At 41.5% G+C, this 22,500-nt stretch overlaps 1 protein-coding gene across 9 annotated transcripts in view; it reads left to right on the forward strand.

Moving 5' to 3' along the window:
• Positions 1–18,309, forward strand: part of fat3a (FAT atypical cadherin 3a) — a 296,450-nt gene extending 278,141 nt beyond the window's left edge. For 6 of the 9 annotated variants that reach the window (XM_069166463.1, XM_069166465.1, XM_069166464.1 and 3 more), the window contains 4 exons: positions 1,347–1,460; positions 6,094–6,153; positions 7,587–7,622; positions 14,942–18,309. In XM_069166463.1, coding sequence (XP_069022564.1) covers positions 1,347–1,460; positions 6,094–6,153; positions 7,587–7,622; positions 14,942–15,573 — 842 coding nt within the window. In that variant the 3' untranslated portion in view covers positions 15,574–18,309. The remainder of the gene's footprint in view (positions 1–1,346; positions 1,461–6,093; positions 6,154–7,586; positions 7,623–14,941) is intronic. The other 3 variants (XM_069166473.1, XM_069166474.1, XM_069166467.1) reach the window with 2 other exon arrangements.
• The last annotated feature ends 4,191 nt before the right edge of the window (positions 18,310–22,500 follow it).

Raw genomic sequence — 22,500 nt, forward strand, 5'->3', positions numbered from 1 at the left:
ATCAGAGAAAATGACTTCACCCCAGTCCTCAGCAGTCCCTGTACCTTTAGCAGAATATCAGTCTGTCCCTGATGTTTTTCCTGGAGAGAAGTGGCTTCTTTGCTGCCCTTCTTGACACCAGGCCATCCTCCAGAAGTCTTCACCTCACTGCGTGCAGACACCTGCCTGCTGCCGTTCCTGAGCAACCTCTGCACTGGTGGTGCCCCGAACCCACAGCTCGATCAACTTCAGGAGACGGTCCTGGAGGTAGCGCAGGACTTTCTTGGGCGCCATTTTTGGCACACGTGGCCTTTTGTGTAGTTCAGTACATGTGTTGTTTAAGTAGTTTTGTCCAACTGTAGTTAAAACAACAGTTGAAACAACAGAACCCATCAATTCAACATGAGCAACAGCTGAGTCTGCTTTAACAGGAAAAAAACGCCAACAGAACCAGAGGTGGAGAACATCTGTTAACAGAACCAGAACCAGAGGTGGAGAACATCTGTTAACAGAACCAGAACCAGAGGTGGAGAACATCTGCCTCGCTACTGTTAGAGTGAGGGGAAAGCAGAGGGATCAGTGACGTGGATCAGAGACGTGGATCAGTGACGTGGATCAGATCCATGGATCAGAGACCTGCAGGAAGGACAGAGAGAAGACTTAAAGTTAATGACGGAGTGTGAGCGAAAGAGGAGCAGTGCATCATGGGAGTTTCCGCAACAACCAACAGAAAGTCCTGCAGTGCTTCCTGATGATGTCGCTCAGGGACACATGTACACCGTTAAAAAAAAAAATTGTAATTTTATTGTACTCTATTAATCCCCGAGGGGAAATTCTTTCGCTACAGCAGCATCCCGAGGGGGAGCTGCTGCAACAGGCTGCCACGACCGCGGCGCCAACTAACCTGAGGTGCATGTTTTTGGGTGATGGGAGGAAGCCGGAGAACCCGGAGAGAACCCACGCAAGCACAGGGAGAACATGCAAACTCCGCACAGAAAGGCCCAGGACCGGATTTGAACTCAGAACCTTTTTGCTGTGAGGCGACAATGCTAACCACTGCACCACCGTGCCACTCAAGAAGTCCTGACTTTTGTGTGTGTGTAAGAATCTGCCTGATGAATATGATTTAAAGCAGCCTCGTGTGGTTCCTTCAATCTCAATCACGTGTTCGATAATAAAATGCTGTGATCAGTGGTGTCGAGGAGCTCTGAGATCATAGTCAGATCAGGTTAATGAAGCACATTATTCTGAAAGGACCGCGACTAATTCAGTAGAAGCAGGTGTCAACTCCGTCCTCCTCAGTCTGTGTGAACCCCTGTCCCCTGACCTCTGTCCCCTGACCTCTGACCGCTGACCTCTCCCTGCAGGTAAGATGGTGGACATGGCGGAAGAAGTCACGTGTTTCTCAGGCAGCAACAAAGGCAGTAACTCCGAGGTCCAGTCGCTGAGCTCCTTCCAGTCGGACTCCTGCGATGACAACGGTAAGACACCCCGTCACAGCAGGAGGTCTCTCTGACTGCTCCACCTTCCTGGAGGCTCACATTTAACCCAAGTACTTTAAAACCATTATTTGGTGACAGCAGGTGTCTCCTTGAAAACAGTGATCACCAACATCCACACAGAAGCACCTTTTCTATTTGTGAGAAAACATTTGTGAATTATTCGCAGTGAACTAAGTTTCATACGAGATTCAAGCGGTGCCTGAGTGAACATATGGACATATATATATATATATGAGGATGTTTATTGTTGCAGCGGTTAGAGATGAGGATGTTTATTGTTTATTGTTAGAGATGAGGATGTTTATTGTTGCAGCGGTTAGAGATAAGGATGTTTATTGTTTATTGTTAGAGATGAGGATGTTTATTGTTGCAGCGGTTAGAGATAAGGATGTTTATTGTTTATTGTTAGAGATGAGGATGTTTATTGTTGCAGCGGTTAGAGATAAGGATGTTTATTGTTTATTGTTAGAGATGAGGATGTTTATTGTTGCAGCGGTTAGAGATAAGGATGTTTATTGTTTATTGTTAGAGATGAGGATGTTTATTGTTGCAGCGGTTAGAGATAAGGATGTTTATTGTTGCAGCGGGTAGAGATAAGGATGTTTATTGTTTATTGTTAGAGATGAGGATGTTTATTGTTGCAGCGGTTAGAGATAAGGATGTTTATTGTTGCAGCGGTTAGAGATGAGGACGTTTATTGTTGCAGCGGTTAGAGATAAGGATGTTTATTGTTGCAGCGGTTAGAGATAAGGATGTTTATTGTTTATTGTTAGAGATGAGGACGTTTATTGTTGCAGCGGTTAGAGATAAGGATGTTTATTGTTGCAGCGGTTAGAGATAAGGATGTTTATTGTTTATTGTTAGAGATGAGGATGTTTATTGTTGCAGCGGTTAGAGATAAGGATGTTTATTGTTTATTGTTAGAGATGAGGACGTTTATTGTTGCAGCGGTTAGAGATAAGGATGTTTATTGTTGCAGCGGGTAGAGATAAGGATGTTTATTGTTTATTGTTAGAGATGAGGATGTTTATTGTTGCAGCGGTTAGAGATAAGGATGTTTATTGTTTATTGTTAGAGATGAGGACGTTTATTGTTGCAGCGGTTAGAGATAAGGATGTTTATTGTTGCAGCGGTTAGAGATAAGGATGTTTATTGTTTATTGTTAGAGATGAGGACGTTTATTGTTGCAGCGGTTAGAGATGAGGACGTTTATTGTTGCAGCGGTTAGAGATAAGGATGTTTATTGTTGCAGCGGTTAGAGATAAGGATGTTTATTGTTTATTGTTAGAGATGAGGATGTTTATTGTTGCAGCGGTTAGAGATAAGGATGTTTATTGTTGCAGCGGGTAGAGATAAGGATGTTTATTGTTTATTGTTAGAGATGAGGATGTTTATTGTTGCAGCGGTTAGAGATAAGGATGTTTATTGTTGCAGCGGTTAGAGATAAGGATGTTTATTGTTTATTGTTAGAGATGAGGACGTTTATTGTTGCAGCGGTTAGAGATAAGGATGTTTATTGTTGCAGCGGTTAGAGATGAGGATGTTTATTGTTGCAGCGGTTAGAGATAAGGATGTTTATTGTTAGAGATGAGGATGTTTATTGTTGCAGCGGTTAGAGATAAGGATGTTTATTGTTTATTGTTAGAGATGAGGACGTTTATTGTTGCAGCGGTTAGAGATAAGGATGTTTATTGTTTATTGTTAGAGATGAGGATGTTTATTGTTGCAGCGGTTAGAGATAAGGATGTTTATTGTTTATTGTTAGAGATGAGGACGTTTATTGTTGCAGCGGTTAGAGATAAGGATGTTTATTGTTGCAGCGGTTAGAGATAAGGATGTTTATTGTTTATTGTTAGAGATGAGGACGTTTATTGTTGCAGCGGTTAGAGATGAGGACGTTTATTGTTGCAGCGGTTAGAGATAAGGATGTTTATTGTTGCAGCGGTTAGAGATAAGGATGTTTATTGTTTATTGTTAGAGATGAGGATGTTTATTGTTGCAGCGGTTAGAGATAAGGATGTTTATTGTTGCAGCGGGTAGAGATAAGGATGTTTATTGTTTATTGTTAGAGATGAGGATGTTTATTGTTGCAGCGGTTAGAGATAAGGATGTTTATTGTTGCAGCGGTTAGAGATAAGGATGTTTATTGTTTATTGTTAGAGATGAGGACGTTTATTGTTGCAGCGGTTAGAGATAAGGATGTTTATTGTTGCAGCGGTTAGAGATGAGGATGTTTATTGTTGCAGCGGTTAGAGATAAGGATGTTTATTGTTAGAGATGAGGATGTTTATTGTTGCAGCGGTTAGAGATAAGGATGTTTATTGTTTATTGTTAGAGATGAGGACGTTTATTGTTGCAGCGGTTAGAGATAAGGATGTTTATTGTTTATTGTTAGAGATGAGGATGTTTATTGTTGCAGCGGTTAGAGATAAGGATGTTTATTGTTTATTGTTAGAGATGAGGATGTTTATTGTTGCAGCGGTTAGAGATAAGGATGTTTATTGTTGCAGCGGTTAGAGATGAGGATGTTTATTGTTTATTGTTAGAGATGAGGATGTTTATTGTTGCAGCGGTTAGAGATAAGGATGTTTATTGTTGCAGCGGTTAGAGATGAGGATGTTTATTGTTGCAGCGGTTAGAGATGAGGATGTTTATTGTCTATTGTTAGAGATGAGGATGTTTATTGTTGCAGCGGTTAGAGATGAGGATGTTTATTGTTGCAGCGGTTAGAGATGAGGATGTTTACATGTTCAGCGGACAGACATTTGCTCCTCAGGACTTCCTGACATTCAGGAACCAACTCTCCTCCATTTGTTCTTAATCAGAGCGCCTGCTGTGTTTTCATCTCAGCCTCCCGGACCAGACGATGGTCAGTGACCAGAGGGATCACTGTGTGTTCCGTTTTCCCACCAGATATCTTTAGTGTTTAGAGGAGACGTTAATGTCCTCCGCTAGTCTCAGTGTGGGTGAAGCCCTTGTCGTCTCTTCGTGATTCCTGTATGTCATCCGGTAAATGTTTAGATATACCACACATATTTAAGATGAGATAAACACGCGGTGTCTCCTCACTTCTGTCCAACGTCTACAATACATAGGTCAGGACCACGTTCCCAACGGTTCACAAACTTTTTCTCACAAAATCCCAGTGATTGAATTGTTCCGTGGAGAGGCTCAGGGTCTGAGCTTCTCCAGGCTGAGCTGCTGCTCTGCTGCTTGTGGCTTTTGTGCAGGAGTTGTTGCACTTGTTGTTGTGTGTTTTTGGTTCCATGCATTGACCTTTTCTCTCCAGACTTCATTTGCAGTCCATTCGATTCATTGTTTTACTTCACTGAATGATCATGATTCAAAAACTAGAATTCTGAAATGTCTTTTTCTGTGATCCTAATCATCAGTTAATTCAATTTGAAGCCATATTAATCCTGTTGCCATGGTGATTCTTGTGCTTGCTAAAGGCTGATTGGTGTCCCCACATGAGAAAGTGTTGCTGGTTTTTGCTTTAATTTTTTTTTTGTGTGGTTTTCTTTGCATTCATGTGACGTTCATTTTCATTGTTTGGCAGAGTTTTCTTTGCTTGCTTTTATTTTTCAACTGAAACTACCTCCGTAGCATAAGAACATGAAAATTAGCCACATGTCAGACCAGGAAGTGCTCTCTGCAGAGTGGGCATCTATTACCAAACCTACAGGCGAGCTCAGGATCGTTTTCCTGTCAGAATATAAAAGGATGTCAAGGAAAAAGTTCCTGTTTCTCCAGAGTCCTGGAATATTAACTATCCAGTGGAACAAAGTGGACAACAGGTCTGTGCACGTTCAGCAGTTCCATTACGTGTTTGAAACAAGAATCCAAAAACACAAATACTGGCATTTTTTCTTTTAAACTTAAAATGAAAAAATTTTAAAACAGAAAAAAAAATGTTCTACTGTCAGAATAAAATAAAAATCAAATAAATTCATATGAAGGTCAGATTTTGGTCCTGGAACTGTAAAGGAAGGACTCATTCATTTATTTATTTATTTATACATCTGTTATATCTGGACGCACATTTATTATTTAAACTTCAGTTGAGGGTGTAAAATATTTCACTGGACCTGCCGGACCTGCTGGAACTGCAACTAAATAATAGCTGTTTAATGTCTAAATGAAAAGAACTAAACAAAGGTCTATCTGGTGGTTGGTTCCTCTCCCCATCTCTTCTCATGTTATTCTCTCATACAACCTGTGCTGACATCGTGATGCACTTTGAAAGAAGGACCATTTGATCCTCAAGGCTTTTATTTTGATACATTTACTTTTACTTCCTGTCACCTGTCTTTGTTCTTCTTCCTTCAAATTAAAAAGGAAAAGTCAATCGAGGAATTTTCGAACAACCTTTTTATGTATTTAGTTTTATTCTGGCAGCAGAAAAAGGTAAAAACAGAAGTTTCTGAACACAGACTCGTTTCCACTTGATTCCCAGTGATTAAGGACGTTGGAAACAGGAAATGATTCCGTTTTCTCCCTTTTCATTTTTAGCCTTGGGAACCCTGAGCAGGTGTGAGAGGACACGATGAGCATTTTTCACTTCCAATGCCTGTATTTCAAAACTTATCTGCTCCTTCTTTCCCTCCACAAGCCTCCATAGTGACCGTCATTCGACTGGTCAATGATGCAGTCGACACAATCGAAAGTGAAGGTACCATGTCTCATCCCTTTGTCTCCTCTCACTCTTCCACTCCTCGCTTATTTCACTCGTCATTTTCAGTACAAGTGTCTCAGCTGAGTCCGTAGGTTCTCACAGTTTAATGCACTGCAGCTTAGTAACTGTTCTATTAGCTCCAGCTGACCGTCTGCAGCGTTTCATCCCAACCAGCTCCAAAAGAACACAACCACAACACAAATAGCGTCAGACGACGACACGGCAGAGCTTCAAACGAAATCCTAGCAAACGTTGGTGCCTGTTGATGTCATGTCAGCATCATCGAAACACCTTCAGCTACAATTCAGTTTAACCCAGAACAATGTGTAAGAATAGAAAAGTCTAATTCATTATGTCAAGTGCAGCTGAATCTATGCCAGCATCAAATGTTTATTCAGATAATACAACCTGCTGTCCTTCCATCATATGAGAAATCGGCTGAAGTCAGCAGAATGCTGCAACTTCCTGAATCCATTTCAAAACAAAAGTCGAATTCAAAGCCCTCAATTTTAAATTTAAAGCCCTCTTGACCTTAATATGAATATTAAATGTTAAATTAAACTGAGCAGTAAGATTCATCCAGATAGGTTTGGACCGACTCACCAACTGATGCATTTAACATGTTTGCCGGCCTCGGTACATATTCCACTTTTCAACTTGTGGTTTTGAGTTATAGCCAAGTTTTGTTTGTCTTTATTGAAATGTTGCAAAACTGCATGTTTTATTAAAAGCTGATATTTCTGGCCATCACTTAAACCTGTTTAATCAGATTTTGTTATTATCAAAGGTTAAGAAGTCCCGTTGTGAAATGCTAATTTGCTTGTCCAATTTTCACAAGTAATATTGCAATAATATACAGTAATTTTCACAAATTGTTTTGGACCACAATATTTGTGTATGAAAATCTGATTTGGTCCCAGTCCTTATCTCCTAGTGTCTCGTATTCACTGTAGGAAGTCAGAGGTTAATTCTTACTACAGACTCACCTGCAGGTTAATAAGGGGAGTAGTTCACTCGTGTTCACTTCAAGCACTGATCCCAACTGATCGGCCCAGTTGGTTTCACCCGTTAATTTCTTCATTCCTTTGAAGAAGCGTTAATCGGGTTGGGATGAAAACCTACAGACTGTCCGTAATGGCACACAGTTGGCCAGCCAGCGGTTTATTTTGGGTACAAAGAAAAGGTCCTCGTTCAAATGCTTGCTTCCTAAACTGGAAATAAGTTTTGGGTGGGAACTAAATGAGGCCAGGTCACTGGGACCACACTATCCACACAACTAAACCTAATGAACAAGAAATTGAACTTGGTCGAGTTACAAGAACACATATGAGGCCAACAACCTTCATTCTTCCATCCTGTAACACCACATTCAGAACCAGACCCACTGTGTCCACTGCTAAAGGCCTCTGTTCTCTTCTTCCATCTGACAGTGTCAGTCATGGACCAAAGTCAAACCTACAACAGAGGTGACTGCCTGCCCCCACCCCCACCCTCCTCTACCCCTCCCCCTTCTGTTCATTCTTCTATCTATTTTTTTGCAGTGAGTAGACAAAATAACTACAACTACCCCCCCATGAAACCCACTACAACAAAAGAACATGGTATCTCATCATGAGGCTACATGTCCGCTAGCAGCATTTCTCAACTGTATATGCCGTGCATATATTTTATATTATTCATTTTGATAAATGTGAATTGTTCTTGTGATTTGAGGCTAATGCCCTGGAGATATTACATTATATAGAAGCTATCATCAAAGTCTAATGATGATAATGACCTTTGGTGTAGTCCTACTAACAGCCTAAATCTTCACTTCTGTTCCGAATAATCCGCATTGAAAATTATTCTCTGACTTTATTCAAATTTGGCAGCATTTCTTTGACAGTCTGAGCTCAAATGACTTAATTTTCCTTGGAGCTCATTTAGTTTTTCCTATATTACTCTGAATTCAAATACTGATTACACATGCTTTATTATTGGCAAATTAGCTTTCAGCCTAATATGATCCCATCCAAATTCATTAGATTAATTCTGACTTTTGCCCTTTTTGCCCATCAGTCTTTACTCATCATAATAACAAAGTGAAAACATGTATTTGGAACTTTTTGTTAATCAAAAATCTAAAACTTAAATATTTAATTTACAAGTATTATTATAAAGACTCTTGTTTGTTGTAATTATACATGAGGCGTGTCTAGAATGAAACTGGAGTTTACCTGTGATTGATTGGACATGGTTTAAAAAGTATAATTATACCTGTTTATATAAAGGTCCCGCAATTCACACTGATTATCACAAAAAAACAAGCTATGACTCCAACGGTACACCTCTGTCGTACATCAATATAAAATCATTTCTATAGTTTTGAGTGTTCCCAGGAGCCCGATGGCCTCGGTAGTTATGAAATGGAAGAAGTTCAGAGCCTCCAGGATTCTTCTTAAAGTGACCCATCTGACCAAATGCAGTTATGAAGCAAGACAGATGAGAGAATCCACCGAAAGAACAACCTTTTGAACATTTTGAGTAAATGGTTTGGCGGCCTGCTTGGAGAGCCAACCCACATTTAAAGTACTCTGAGGACATAAATAAAAATATTATCTAGTCTGATGAGTCTGCTGAGAGTGGAAGAACTAAAGGCACTACTTATCCCTATGGTGAGGCTTTGTGGTGAACGCATCATGCAGCAGGAACATGAAGGGACAGGAAGATGAATGAATGCAGTCACCAACAGAAATATTAAAAAGGTCCTTGAAGGAAATCTGTGGAGCGACAACTTGCTGCAGGTTGTCATTACTTATTATTTCATTAATTAATATCAAAAAGTTGTGCCTACAGTGTGATAACCGTAGTCCCTAAACCTAACATCCACCTTGCCCTACCATCAAACACCATCTATAGCTACATGACCCCAAGGTAGTGTGCTGCCGACCTCAGATACGACCTGCATGAAGATCAAATCTTCAATCAACACTCCTCATCTTCAAAATTATTTTGTCTACCTGCTGTATCTTTCTGTCTCTGTACACCCAGCGGTTCTTTCATACCCTCATATTGCTGGTGAATTCCTCCTCATGTCTCCCTCCCTCGTCACAGCTTTGTATGCCCCACCCTCCACCCCCGACCCCTCCCATCCAAACACCACCTACTGTTCCAGTTGTTGCGTGATGACGGTTTCACAGCCCCAGTCTTCCCATGGTTTGTGTTCTGCTTTGATGCATGGAAATCTTTATTTATTTGACATTGCTTTTGTTTTAACTTCACTCACTGTTTTCTCCTCGATGAAATCTGCCTCCAGTTAAATAAATCGCAGCTCTTGAGAGATTGTCCTTTTGGTCAGCCACACCGTTGTAATAGGAATAACCATTTATGTGATGTCGTAACTCTGGTCATAACTCAATGGCCATTCCTTTGAAATTCTAAAACAGAATAGTCAGCAAGTGTCTCTCAGTCCAAAGGCTCCACCAAGTGTACCCCAGAAATCCTGCCTTGTTTTGTTTCATTTGGTGGATACATCCAATTTCTTATAATGAGCTGTACCCAAAGTTTACTTCATGCCTGTGATTGATTTTTTTGTTTGTTCTGCTTTTGGTCAGAACAAAAGTCAGAAAATAATTTGACACATCGAACGTATTAGTGTTTTCATCTATCGCTTGAAATAACCTGAAAAAACTGAGATCCATGGAGTTTTTTCACGGCTGACATTTTGACTGCCGACCAGGAGTATTAATGATGGTTGCAATCCACTTTGGGCAGCTCCTGCTTTTAGTGCATGTTGGCTCACTGTCTGGAACTGAGCCATCGTTAATACACCTGTGATCTCCCCGCAAAGACAAGTCAAAATGTCTGCCATGAAAAAGAACTATTGGTGATAACAGACACCAGACGTATACCACCAACTGTTAGTGGTCTCGACACTCATCACTACCTGACAGTAGGCTGTAAGAATAGTTGATGCACTAAAATACAGGAGGGGATCAGAAAGTTCAGGGACTGTTCCTGTTGCAGCACCGTGATGTGTTTTTGTGAGCAGTGGTCTGTGTGTGTCTGCAATTATTTTTAACTCACCTGAAACTTGTGCAGAAAGCGCACTTCAAAGTTAAAAACACCAAATTATCGGGGAACAGAAAGAAGAAGCAGGGAGCCAAAGAGAGTGTTGGGGAGTGACGATTATGTTGTTGAGGGTGAAAAACTTGTGCATTTTCATTGCGCTGTGAGCAGGCATGTTGGATAACCTTGTTGCCATGGCGCGACAGTTTAGGTCATTTACAGAGAATATTTCCCCTCAGACGCCTCCCAGTACAACTCGGGGACCACAACACCACCAATATCAAAGAAAACTGGTGGAGCTTTTTGTGATCTGATGCCCTTTTCCAGTTTTGGACAGTGACGCTCGACCACCTCTCCAGGCTTATTACTTCATTGCCATAAACGTTTTGAAGAATTTTAGGAGTCTCCCATTTCCAAAATTTAACACAAAATTTGATTTTCAGCCTCTGGTTATGGTCAGGGAGAAATTGCAACCAGTCCACTGCTCACAAAAGCATGTGTAACTCTGATTTTGATAAAGAGACAAACGTTGAGTACTTACTCAAGAAAGTTATAGATTCACTGTTGTCCAAAGTGCTGGAGAAGTCTCAAAACTTTTGAATCCACCCTCGTATTTCAAAAGAAAAATAATAGTCATGTCAATTTAGAGCAGCTTTCAAAATACCGTATGAGACAAAAGCAAAAAAGACAAAATGACAAAATTGTTTGCATTTGCTTCACCAAGAAGCCACAAGACGAGCCAAAAGCTATGATAATAGTGTCACAGTTAAAGGAAACCAAACTTGACTGTTAGTTGCATACATTATGTAAACTGCAGTCACCTGATTGTGACTGTCACAGTCAGCCAGCCAACCATCATCCACCATAACCTCATAACACTACTTCTGCTTTGGCTCTGAAAGAGAACAGTCATTGTCTGCAAGACCACAACTGTGCATTTTTCAGAAAAATGTAAAATGTTGGCTGACATTAGAAAAACTGACCAATCCTGGAGAGGGTAGTCTTGCTGTGACTACTGAAGTTAATTGTACTGAATATTTCCATGTAATTTTTAATTTGTAACCGTGTGCATCGCAACCAACAAGCCACTGATGACCTGTAGCCTGTGGTTACATTGTAACCTTGGATCGCTGAGTGAAGAGATGATATCTCTACTCCGATTCATATTTCATATGTACGCTGAAGGACCCCCTACCTGACAGGGTACATGGATATTTATTTAAGACACACCAGCTTGCCCGGTCACGCCCTACAGTTTACACATGAAGCACCTGTGCTGGCGTGAAATCAGTGATGGTTCCGTACAGGGTAACTCTTTAGGACACCCCGTGAGGAGACGGTTCAACCCACAGTCCAATACATCAATGTACACAAACAAACTATTTACAAATGTCCCCTATTGACATATCAAAGCCCCTCAAGGGCCAACACCTGTGAACAGAGTGACCACTCAGATCAACCCACAAGTCATCAGGTTGACCAACAGACACAAGTAAAAGGTGCAGAAGTGGCTAGCTGTTGATGTACCTAGCTGCTACATTTAGACGGTAGTAACTTGAAAATGTGGACTGAGATGTGGCCACTGCACTTCTGGTAGCAAGAGAAGCTCCCCCCCACAAGGCCCACGAGGTGGCCACGCTATGAGTTAAGTGTGCCCAAACCCCAGAGGGGACAGGCACATTCGAGCGCACGGATGCCTGCTGAATCATGTCCACAACCCAGTGGGACTTCCTAGATTTTGAAAAGGGCTTGGCCAAATGACCAGAGTCAAAACAGGCAAAGAGATGATCTCCCGGGTTTGGATTCCCTGATGACATGATGTCCGGGTTCGGTGGCCCCAGCACATGGACGGCCCTTAGCAAGGGGGTGAGGATGTCTGAGCCTTGGTAGCTGTATCCCCTCCTCTTTCTAGCTTGTGACTGGTTCACCTACGAAAACCCTCCAGATGGGATCCTAGGTCTACGGCCCCCAAACAGGGGCCTCTGGTGTCGGTTATGGTACGGATGTTCTCGACCGCCTTGGCATGCTTAGAATGCTATTGCATCAACTTAGCTGCACCAGGAAGAAACATAGTAGATGGATTCACTGGCAGTTTCAATAAACAGTGCTGGTCTCCCTGCTGGAGCTGTGAATGGGACAGCCACAGGCAGCATCTGAGCATCCAAAAGGATGCTTAAGCTCTACCTGTGGCTTCTGCTTACACCTTCACTATGGAGGAGATTCACAAGGAAGCCATCTTGTCCACAAGCTTGCCCACAATGTGGAGTCCCGGGTACCTTCCTTCAATTGACATGATGGCTACAGTGTTAGCCAGGCGCGTCTGTATGGCCAAAGCTCTGTGCAACTTTAAGAGCAGAGCATCCATAACCCTGAAATTCCTGCTAGTCCCTGGTAGCTGACTGACGTCTGTGCTCAGCAGGTGCGTCAGCTCCCAAACCCGTAAACGATACGCCGGTACAGGGAACCTCAGCCGCCCGGAGGGATGAAAGAAAAATGCCGGCTCCCTGCTGTTAGCACTCAGCACCACCGAGTGCGTTAGCTCACGAAACCATGAGCAATACCATGAGCAATACAGGAAGTCAGTCGTAGTTGCAGGGAAAACAGAAAAAAAAAAAGAGACTAAAGGGAAACAGTCGGTAGACCGATGTCCAACTGTATAACGGGTAGGTGGATTCAAGCTGTAACTCTCACACACACAAACTTCTCTAAAGTTAAATCACAACTCGGATCGTCACACTGCACCCTGACTCGGGTCAAATAATCACTGATTTCATGCCAGCTCAGGTGCTTTACAGGTAAACCGTAGGGTGGGACCAGGCAACCCAGTCTGTCTTAAAGAAATATCCAAGTACCCTGAAAGGGAGGGCGTCATTCCCCATACACATGAAGTGGAGAGATAGTCTGGAGATTATAGAGAACGTAAAAGTAAGTACATCCCATGGAAATTGTTGGCTTTTTTGACATTCTTGGACAAGCAACAGTACCTTCAGATGCAGGTGACATACTTTAAGAACACCACAAGGAAAATTGGCTTTTTCAGTCATTTATTCAACAAGCATATCAACAGATGTCATATTCTTTTGTAGAAAAAGTAAGTACACCCATGGCTTCAGAAGCTAATATTGCCCTTTTTAGCATACATAACTGTTTTTGCAATTGTCCACCAGTTTATGACCCTGGCTTGCTGAAAGTTTTGGCCACTCTTTCATGCCAAATTCCTTAAATTGAAAGATGTTGTAGGGTTTTCCTCCATGTGCAGCTCATCTCACCACCCTTCCCCCACCTCCCCAGAACATTAAATAGGATTCAAATCTGGCCTTTGACCAGCTCTTTCCATAACCCTCCATTTCTTTTTTGAGTCATTCGTTGGTGGATTTGTTCGTGTGCTGAGGATCATTAACCCGTTGAAAGCTCCCTTTTGGTGTAACTCACATTATGTTCAAGCTCTCTTTGACATGAAGCAGAATTCAAAGGTAAATCAGTAACTACATGCTGCCTAGTCTGCGAAACAGTGAAGCAACAACAGAACATAATACTACCACCACCATGCTTCACAGAGGTTCTTCTCCTGAAGTGACTAAACATGTCTCCTTTTACTGTGGCCAAACAGCACTGTCCATGATCCATCTGTCCAGAGCACATTATTCCAAAATCCTCGTCTTTGCCTGTATGTTCACTGGCAAAGTCCAGTTTGGCTTTGATGTTGTTTTTGGATAGCAAAGGCCTTTTAGTATCACACCCTCCTAATTTGTACAATCTGTGTCTGTTTGAAGGCACGTGCACTTTGAGCGGCAGGGTTACCTGCAAGGTCCTGTGATGAAGTTCTTGGAGACTTCTTTTTGATTTATATGGTCCACTCTTGAGCTGAATTGGGGCTCCCAGTCCAGGACAAAGTGGCAGTCATTTGAAATCTACACCGCATGATGATTTTCCTTACAGTGGAATTAATCAATTTAAATAATCTGGAGATTCTTTGCCAGATGAACAGGCATTACCGGAGAGCTCTTTGTATCTTTAGATCAGAGGTTTTAGATAGGACAGGTTCTAAAGAGGTTCCAATCACTGGAACCTGATGTGGAACCTTGGTTCTAACTTTGTGGATTAGAAAATGTGATTGATATAGAGGTGTACTTACTCTTTGGTACTTGTTTTTTCCATGTAACTGATCTGTCTAATTTAAGAAAATTACAATTTGTCATCTTTAGGGACCTTATGAAAGAGAATCGAATATTTAATGGTCCACATACAGCTATATCGGAAAAGCCAACAATTTCCATGGGGTACACTTGTGTTTTAACGTGACTGGAGATGTTTTTTATGAGTGCAATGCTGACCAACAGGAAAATCTACTATATGATACATTCTTCTAATTGATGCTGATGCTCTGATTGATGCTGTTGTTGTTTTTTTTGAGCACTTCAATATGGCTTGACTGCTGACAAATTCTTCATGAACCACGGCATGCTGTGACACCTGTGACGTCACCTGTATCGTGCATGTCACATAACCCCCAAAGACTAACATGTTTTCTGTCCAGGTTGTGCCTTGTCATGTTCTTGACCCTCAACAACTGTGTGTATATTTGATGTTATGTTGCTTGTGCTTTCTGAAGGCATGTCTGCACACAACCCCACATTGTGGAGACCACTTTGTTGGTTCGGGCAAATGTGGGACTGTGGACTCTTAATGATTTCCACAGTTTAGATTGTTGCTAACCATATCCCTCTCTACTGTCCAGCATATCACTGGGACACGTCGGACTGGATGCCGAGCACCCGGCTGTCAGATATTGAGGAAGTGCCCGGCTACGAGACAGGTCCTAATAATGATGTAGCGGCCTCGGCCCCTCGACTTGGAGGAAGCACCCGGGAACTGGAGTCCGACTACTACCTGGGAGGTTATGACATTGACAGTGACTACCCGCCTCCCCATGAAGAAGAGTACTTGAGCCAAGACCAGCTGCCACCTCCCTTACCCACAGGTGAGGACTATCCTGAGCCCTACACACCACTGCCTGCCAATCCCCCAGTTTCCAAGGAGAGCACACTGAGCTCTGGCAGCGCTGGCTATCAGCCTGCCAGGTCACACTTCCACCCCAGCCAATACCTGCCTCCCCACCAGCTACCCATTGGAGAGGCACACCACGGGGACCTAAGCCCTTCAATGAGTGGGGTGACGCCAGGAAATGGGGACACTGATGACTCTGTGTCGCTAAATATGCGACTGTCTGTCGGCGCATCGTCCGCCTCAGACATGTCGGCCCCCTGTGGGCTGGATGACTCTGAACATGGTAGCGACTTTGACAGTATGGATGAGCTTCGGCGAGGGGTGACCATCATCACTGACTCACAGCAACAGACGGAGGTATGATTAACAGACCAATGCAGGAATGCTATGGGGTATTTAATGGGCCAGAAGGAGCAGAGTAGTGGTACAGGAAGAAAATACACAAGCAGCAGAGGAAGAAACGCTTTGTCTGCTAACATACTGTAAGAAAACCTTTGAAAACACAAATCTAAAACCACATTTCCCGAATACTACTCTCCCATGCAACTTTGTCCAGAAATGGAAATGTGCGTGGGAAAGTTTTCAGTCCCATGGACAACAATGTCATTGTGTTGTCAGTCCTTTCCTCGCGGTGCAGAACAGTCTGCAGTGTCCTTCCTGTTTTAATGAGGATTTCATTGTAATGTGAAAAAAATGAGAGACAGAATGTGAACGAGAAAGATTAATCCAGAAGAGACTGAAATGTATAGATATGGTAGAGAGACTTTGTAAAAACAAACAGAAGGGACAATCATGTAAGTGAAAGAATTGCTCCTTCACAGAAGCCCATCAGACCACTTCTTCTAAGAGAAAAGACACAAATAACCATTTTCTTCTTCCCTCCCTGATTTGTAAACTTTGTAGATCCCCAAGCTTGTACAGACTTTGTAAAATACTGTGACCTCACTGGTGGAAGGTATGAAATGATGTTATGACAATATTTTAAAGAGCCATTTGTTTTAATGTGGAATGACCTCTCAGCCCAAAAATGCAATGTCATTTCTTTTTTTACCCAGCCAGGAGCTGCTATAGCTGTCATGTACAGTAAAACCTGTTAACTCAAGATCACAACTGAAAAACTTTTCTCCAGATAACACAGATTATTTAAGTTTAGTCTAAAACTATCATTGCAGGATAAATATTTAATTTCTATATTTGCCTAAAATTAGTTTGAAGGTACTCACGATGAAGAGCTACACTGCCTATTCAACTCTGTTCAGACTAAACTGGAGGGAAATGAATAAAGTTGGTATGAAATAACCTCATACAATTATCATTTTGTGTTTACTCAGGTTGTCTTTGTTTTATGTTCCATGTGGTGGTGAGGTTGGATGTTCTTTTGGAAGCATTTATCAGCTATAAAGCATTTCTAGAAATCAGCACTTAATTTCTTTTATATTTTTATTTCCAGAGAGGCTCAGGAGTGATAGGCCCGACAACCAAAAACCAAAAAGACTCTTGACACTGGCATGTTTTTGGTTCAACACTCAACATTTGTTGAGCCCATGAATATGCTTTTAATTTTCATCATATTTTGTCACAGACAAAATTGTTAAGTTTTAAACTGAAGTTGGCACCAGAAGAAAGGTCGGCACGTCAGGACCAAATTAAATGGAAATGTGATCAGAAGAATAAGTTAGAATAAACACACATCTGAGTGAATGTGACAGGCAAACAGCTGATGAAGACAGCTGTTGGGAAGCATGAATCAGGAATCTTATGTCCACCTACTGAGGTAAGTGTGGCTTCAGTACTCTGTTAAAGCTGTGCTGCATTGTTCTGGAGTTTTAATTACAATGGAGCCTTTTTATATTTGAATAACTTCAACACAACTGCTAGTTTCTTTCCAACAGTCTTGGAAATAAAAATTAAGCATAAAAAAAACATGGTTTGCTATCTTTTTAAAATGACATTATCAAGACATAATGAGAAGAAATGAGTTTCGGTACAAAACAACAGCCTCTCTAAACATCACTCATTTTGTTTTGTTAAATTACTCCAGTTATTTGGTTATCTTTCACTTGAGATGTGTCACATGCAGAAACCTTTCAGGATGATGTCATTGTGATCTTCTTACAGTGAAAACACAGCGTCACTGCAGAGTTTCAAACCTTCAACCTCCAGTTACATTATACTGTGCTGCTCATCAGTCATCTCGTTTACTTCCATTTGTTTGATCTGTTTCATGTTGTCACACTATTCCCAAAAAGCCACATGGAGCAGACACCTTTAATTTAGAGGCAATTCATTCCAGTGTTTTCTTTGACTTCTGAGCGTCTTCACTGATGACTTGGCTTCATCAGGCCTGAAGGACCGATAGCTGCTTCACAGGTCCACTGAGGTGTACCCTGGTCCACTGAGGTGTACCCTGGTTCACTGATGTGTACCCTGGTCCACTGAGGTGTACCCTGGTCCACTGAGGTGTACCCTGGTTCACTGATGTGTACCCTGGTTCACTGATGTGTACCCTGGTCCACTGAGGCAAGCAGCTCCTGTTTTCTTTGTAAAAGATGTATGTTTCTGTTGAAATATCTGTACAGTGTACATAGCTAGGTTGTTAAAATGCAGATTTTGTAGATATGGAATTGCAATTCTGAACTGCCTTTGGGTTTTTGTGTTGGACTGTTTGATGTGAATGTGAAGACTTTGGAATATCTGATCTCTTGGTACTTTTTCCACATCATTCCTTTTCTGCCACTGACTCTTTGATCCAAGTTGTTTTCACTGTTTTAACATTGCTTTTTAATTCCACATGAATGCCATTGAAATATTATAGATTTTATAGAATTTTGCACAGTATTAAATCCAGATATTACATCTCAGCAGCTGTTTTTATTTGGTTTTGGTCAGATGTGTTTCTGGTCAATTTTTTTGTACATTTCTTTCATCTGGAATATTTGAATGAGTTTCTAATGTTGTTTTCAGGTTCTTGTTTTTGCTTTGTTTTCACACATTAGGCAGTATGAAACACAATCTGTCCCCATTCTGCCGAAATTCTGTTTTTTTTTTTACTTTCTTTTTAAAATTTAGTTCAGAAAATAAAACCGTTGTTGCTCTTCATGTCACCTGTCCTCAATGTCAGAGAAGTCCACCATCATAACTCTTTACTTACTTCATATTTATTCAAAAATGTCACATCTAACATCTGCTGTATGTTGTAGTGTTTTAAACTGTATCATTAACCCTCTCCAGTTATCCAAAGATGCACATTTTGTATGTCCCCGTGTTGGTTTAGTCAAGCTGTGAATGCAGAAGGACTTTAGCACTCTGAATCTTATCAACCCTCTTCAAACCTGCATATCATGTCACATGTAGCGAGGTGTGTCTCAGGCACAGGCAGGATGTCTCCAAGGGTTAGCCCATGCACATTTCATTTTACCCTGGCATCCCTACATCATGCCCTTCTGGTGATGTCATTACAGTCATTTATGGATATGACATATTGAATAATTTAGCAGAGCAATATATATTTACAAGCCTGGTCACTTGTTCTTGTGTTTGTGCTCCTGAGCTGATCAAGCGTTGAGGGATTATGACTGTGACTTAAGTGATTGAGGACTCGCATACAGTTCAAATTATCTGCTCCAACAAAGGCCCAATCATCTTAGTGTGGAGAGACTGATTATGTCCAGACTATTTATATAGCACCAAATCACAACACAGTATGTTGTCAAAAATGAAAAAAGAAACCTGTGTGATGACGTTAATTTGAGATTTTTTTTTAAGACATACATATGACATTTTTGTGGTGACCTGTCCAGGTGAACCCTGCCTTTGCCCAAAGTGAGCTGGGCTAGCCCCCCCGTGACCCTGTTCAGGATAAAGTGGGTATAGACAATGGACGGATGGGACATATTATGCTAGGACTTTTTCTTTTTTTTATTTACAACACATACTATGACGTGTTTTTTTTAACTTTTCGACAATATACTATAGTGTGACATTTAAAAAAATATTTTGGACGACAATCTGTGCTGTGATATCTTCATGGCGTTTTTATGACATTTATTCTGACATATCAGGTCTGATGTTTTTATGACATTTTGGACAACATACCGTGGTAATTTTGTCAGACATACAGTAACAGTTTTATGACATTTTTATGACATTTTTGAGGTCATACGCATGATGTTTTTTATTTATTCTGACTCTGACTGCCAATTAGTTAGCTCTAAACACCATGTTTCAATGGCTGAATGCAGCCACAAATAAGTGTTGAGTCTTACCTTTGAAGGGTAAATCCCTGTGATATAGTTTGGATTGTGCAATGATTTTTTTTTACAGCCCCAAGAAACACCGACATCTTAAATGCAGTTCTGTCTGCTAAGAATTGGGGTAGGTTGCCCGGACCAATATGGCGGCCACGTTGATGTCTGATCCAGAGGCCAATGCAGCATCTACGTGTGTATGTCTATGATTTTTGCTATGTCCATACCATGTATTTTCCAGAACCAGAATATAAAATTTGATACCAATCGCCCACACAGTGGCACCTCAAGCGAAGCTGTGAATATCCATGTTTTTCCACCAAAATTAATGTATTTTTAAGAAATGCATGAATAAATATTGTTTTATAAATATCAGAGGCCCTCAAAGTTTTCCTCAGTGAAAAATGACCAGCGTGAACCAGAACGCTGATATAGAGGATAGCCTGTCTATTTCCTGCCTTAATTGGACATAATTATATTTTTTCATATAGTAATACATGTGTCAGAAACAGGGGTGTAAAGTTTATTTTGAAATATTTTATATTTCCAGTTTCACTACTTTGCAGGTTGAAATCGCCAAGTTAGAGAGCCAGACAAGAGTTTGTGTCACGGCCTGCACATTCTCACATCACGTTTATATTTATAAATCCCAAAGTGTGTGTGAAAACTAGCCTCAGCAAACTTTTAGTACGTACACGAGGCCCTGCAGATCTGGTGTCAGCATTCAGAGACAGATGTTACCAGCTGCTGGGAGACAGGCGTTCATGTAGCAGAGTACACTGGCTGCTTTCATTGGCTGAAATCATCGTCCTGCTGCATCGAAACATCATCATGTTGGATTTGAAGAAGTGAATCAAAACAGTAAAGCTGTGTGCGGTAAAACCAGAACAACGTGCTAAAAAGCTCCAAAGAGCTGATGAGAACTGAAGTCAGGTGATGATTCTCTGTAGGTTTGGTGATATTAGAACATGGATCAGAGCAGCTTCAGTTCTTCGTGTTCTGAAGAAGAACACAGACGTTACTAAAAGTCACAGAACATCTGCAGATGGAAACATTTAAAGGACAGACAGACGCAGTAATGAACAACCTCTTATTTAATAATACATTACATTCAAGGCAAATTATACTTCCTTACCAATACATGTTCAGCAATGCAATCATTGGCTCTCTAAATAAATAGAAATTTGAAATCTTGAAGTCAGTGCACAACATTGAGAGAGAACACTTAACAGTCAACGTATAACATAGTCTGCACACATTCTGCATTTCTGCACAGAACACACCTCTGACTAGTGCTGCTAAAACAACATAAAAAATAGATCTCAAAAGAATATATAGAATATATATTTATAGATATGTTCTGGCTGTCTTCATAGAAATATTGGGCTTTTGGTTCGTATGTACAGCAATATAGACTTTGATGGGTTTCTCAAACGACAGAAATTGCACAGTAGTTAAAGAATTCAAGAACACCATTTTCAAAAATATTTTACATGTAGTAAACAGTCAGTCTTCAAGATGCAGTATGAAATTGTCGTCATGCCACAGAGGGGGCTGTTTCAAGGCTTTGGTACACAACGTCCTGATTGGAAGAAAAAGCTCTGCCATCGGCCCTAGTGCCTCCCTCCCCTCCCCCACGGACCCGTCTCTGTCGCCATGGCGGCAGGGCGGGGGAGGGAGGGGAGAGGCCATAGCAAGGTACATCCACGCCACCGCCCGTTCCTGGGATCAGACTAGCGAATCAGAGAGCCCGATGACTACAGTACACTTCAGGATTGGGGAAGACTCTTGGCACTTGAATCACAGGTGCAGGTCCGAGCTGGATGACCAATCATATGCAGCCGTGTTGGACAGTTTAAGGAGACGTGGAGGGTAAGCGATAAAGGGTCACACTGACGAAGGGGGGGAGTGGAAACAGTATCAAAAAAAGCCCCCGACTCCCTTCAGATACAAACGTGAATGTGCTGTTACTCTGAAGCTGAAACCAGCCGACGGGAACACTGATCCACTGAACACTGAACAAAGCAGCTTCTCCTCTGAACCCGGCACACGTCTGCTGCGTGCACCTGCCTGGTCCAAGCATGCTGGATTTACTGGTGCTGGACTTCAGGTGACACGCAGACAGCTGCAGCCGCTTTTCTGGACAGTCCTGCTGAGTGCAAAGAGAAGTTGAACATGACGCCTTCACGTTTCAGTCCAGGTCCTCAGAGCAGGAGAGAGCTGGTGATATTCGACATTTATCTCACTGTCCCAACACTCCGTGAAAAAACCCAAACCAACACTGAGTGTATCCTGAAGTCCTGATAGATCTTATTCCTAATGCAGCCCTGATTCCTGGGAAATAAACCTCTGTTACAGCTCAGTTCAACATTTTCCATATTCATTTCACTACGTTAACTTAAAGGAACTTGACGTAAGTCAGCATGCTCACATGGCTCGCTGCAGTTCAACTGTTGCGGGACATTTATTGGATCTAAGGGAATGAACTGTTTTGTGTTTTTTCCAGAAGTCCTGGGAGAACCTGTCACATGTTCCCAGGTTGGAATAAGTGCTGCTACCGCTATACATACTCACTACGGCTGTGATCGCCATGGAGACGTGTGCTTTACCCCTCAGGTTGTTTCTGCAGTCAGGGGGCACTAACAGGATTTAAACCTTCACACACTGAGTGAACCTGATGTTGCAGCTGTGAGTATGTGAACACTCAGCAGGAGACTGGACGCATCCCATCAGCCACCTGAACATGAAGGATGAACAGTCCTGAATGTTAAAACAGGTCATATGTCAATAAATGGCTGAAGGTTGTGGATTCAGTTTCAATAGTTAGAATAGATAAATAAACAGCTGAACCACTTATGGATAAACAGTTCAAATAGTTAACTACAGGTATCCGATGCACAGTGAAAAAAAGGATAAAGGTTGAAATATTATTAGATAATAGATAGAAATATATAATTGGTAGATAAATGTCAAAAATAATGGTTAACTTTTAAGTTAAGGGATGAAATAAAACTGGCATCAAGGATCAGATTGGTTAGTTTAA

Source organism: Embiotoca jacksoni, unplaced genomic scaffold (assembly GCF_022577435.1).
Source record: "Embiotoca jacksoni isolate LCO1_2020_lvr unplaced genomic scaffold, fEmbJac1.0.p SCAF_39, whole genome shotgun sequence".
NCBI lineage: Eukaryota > Metazoa > Chordata > Actinopteri > Embiotocidae > Embiotoca > Embiotoca jacksoni.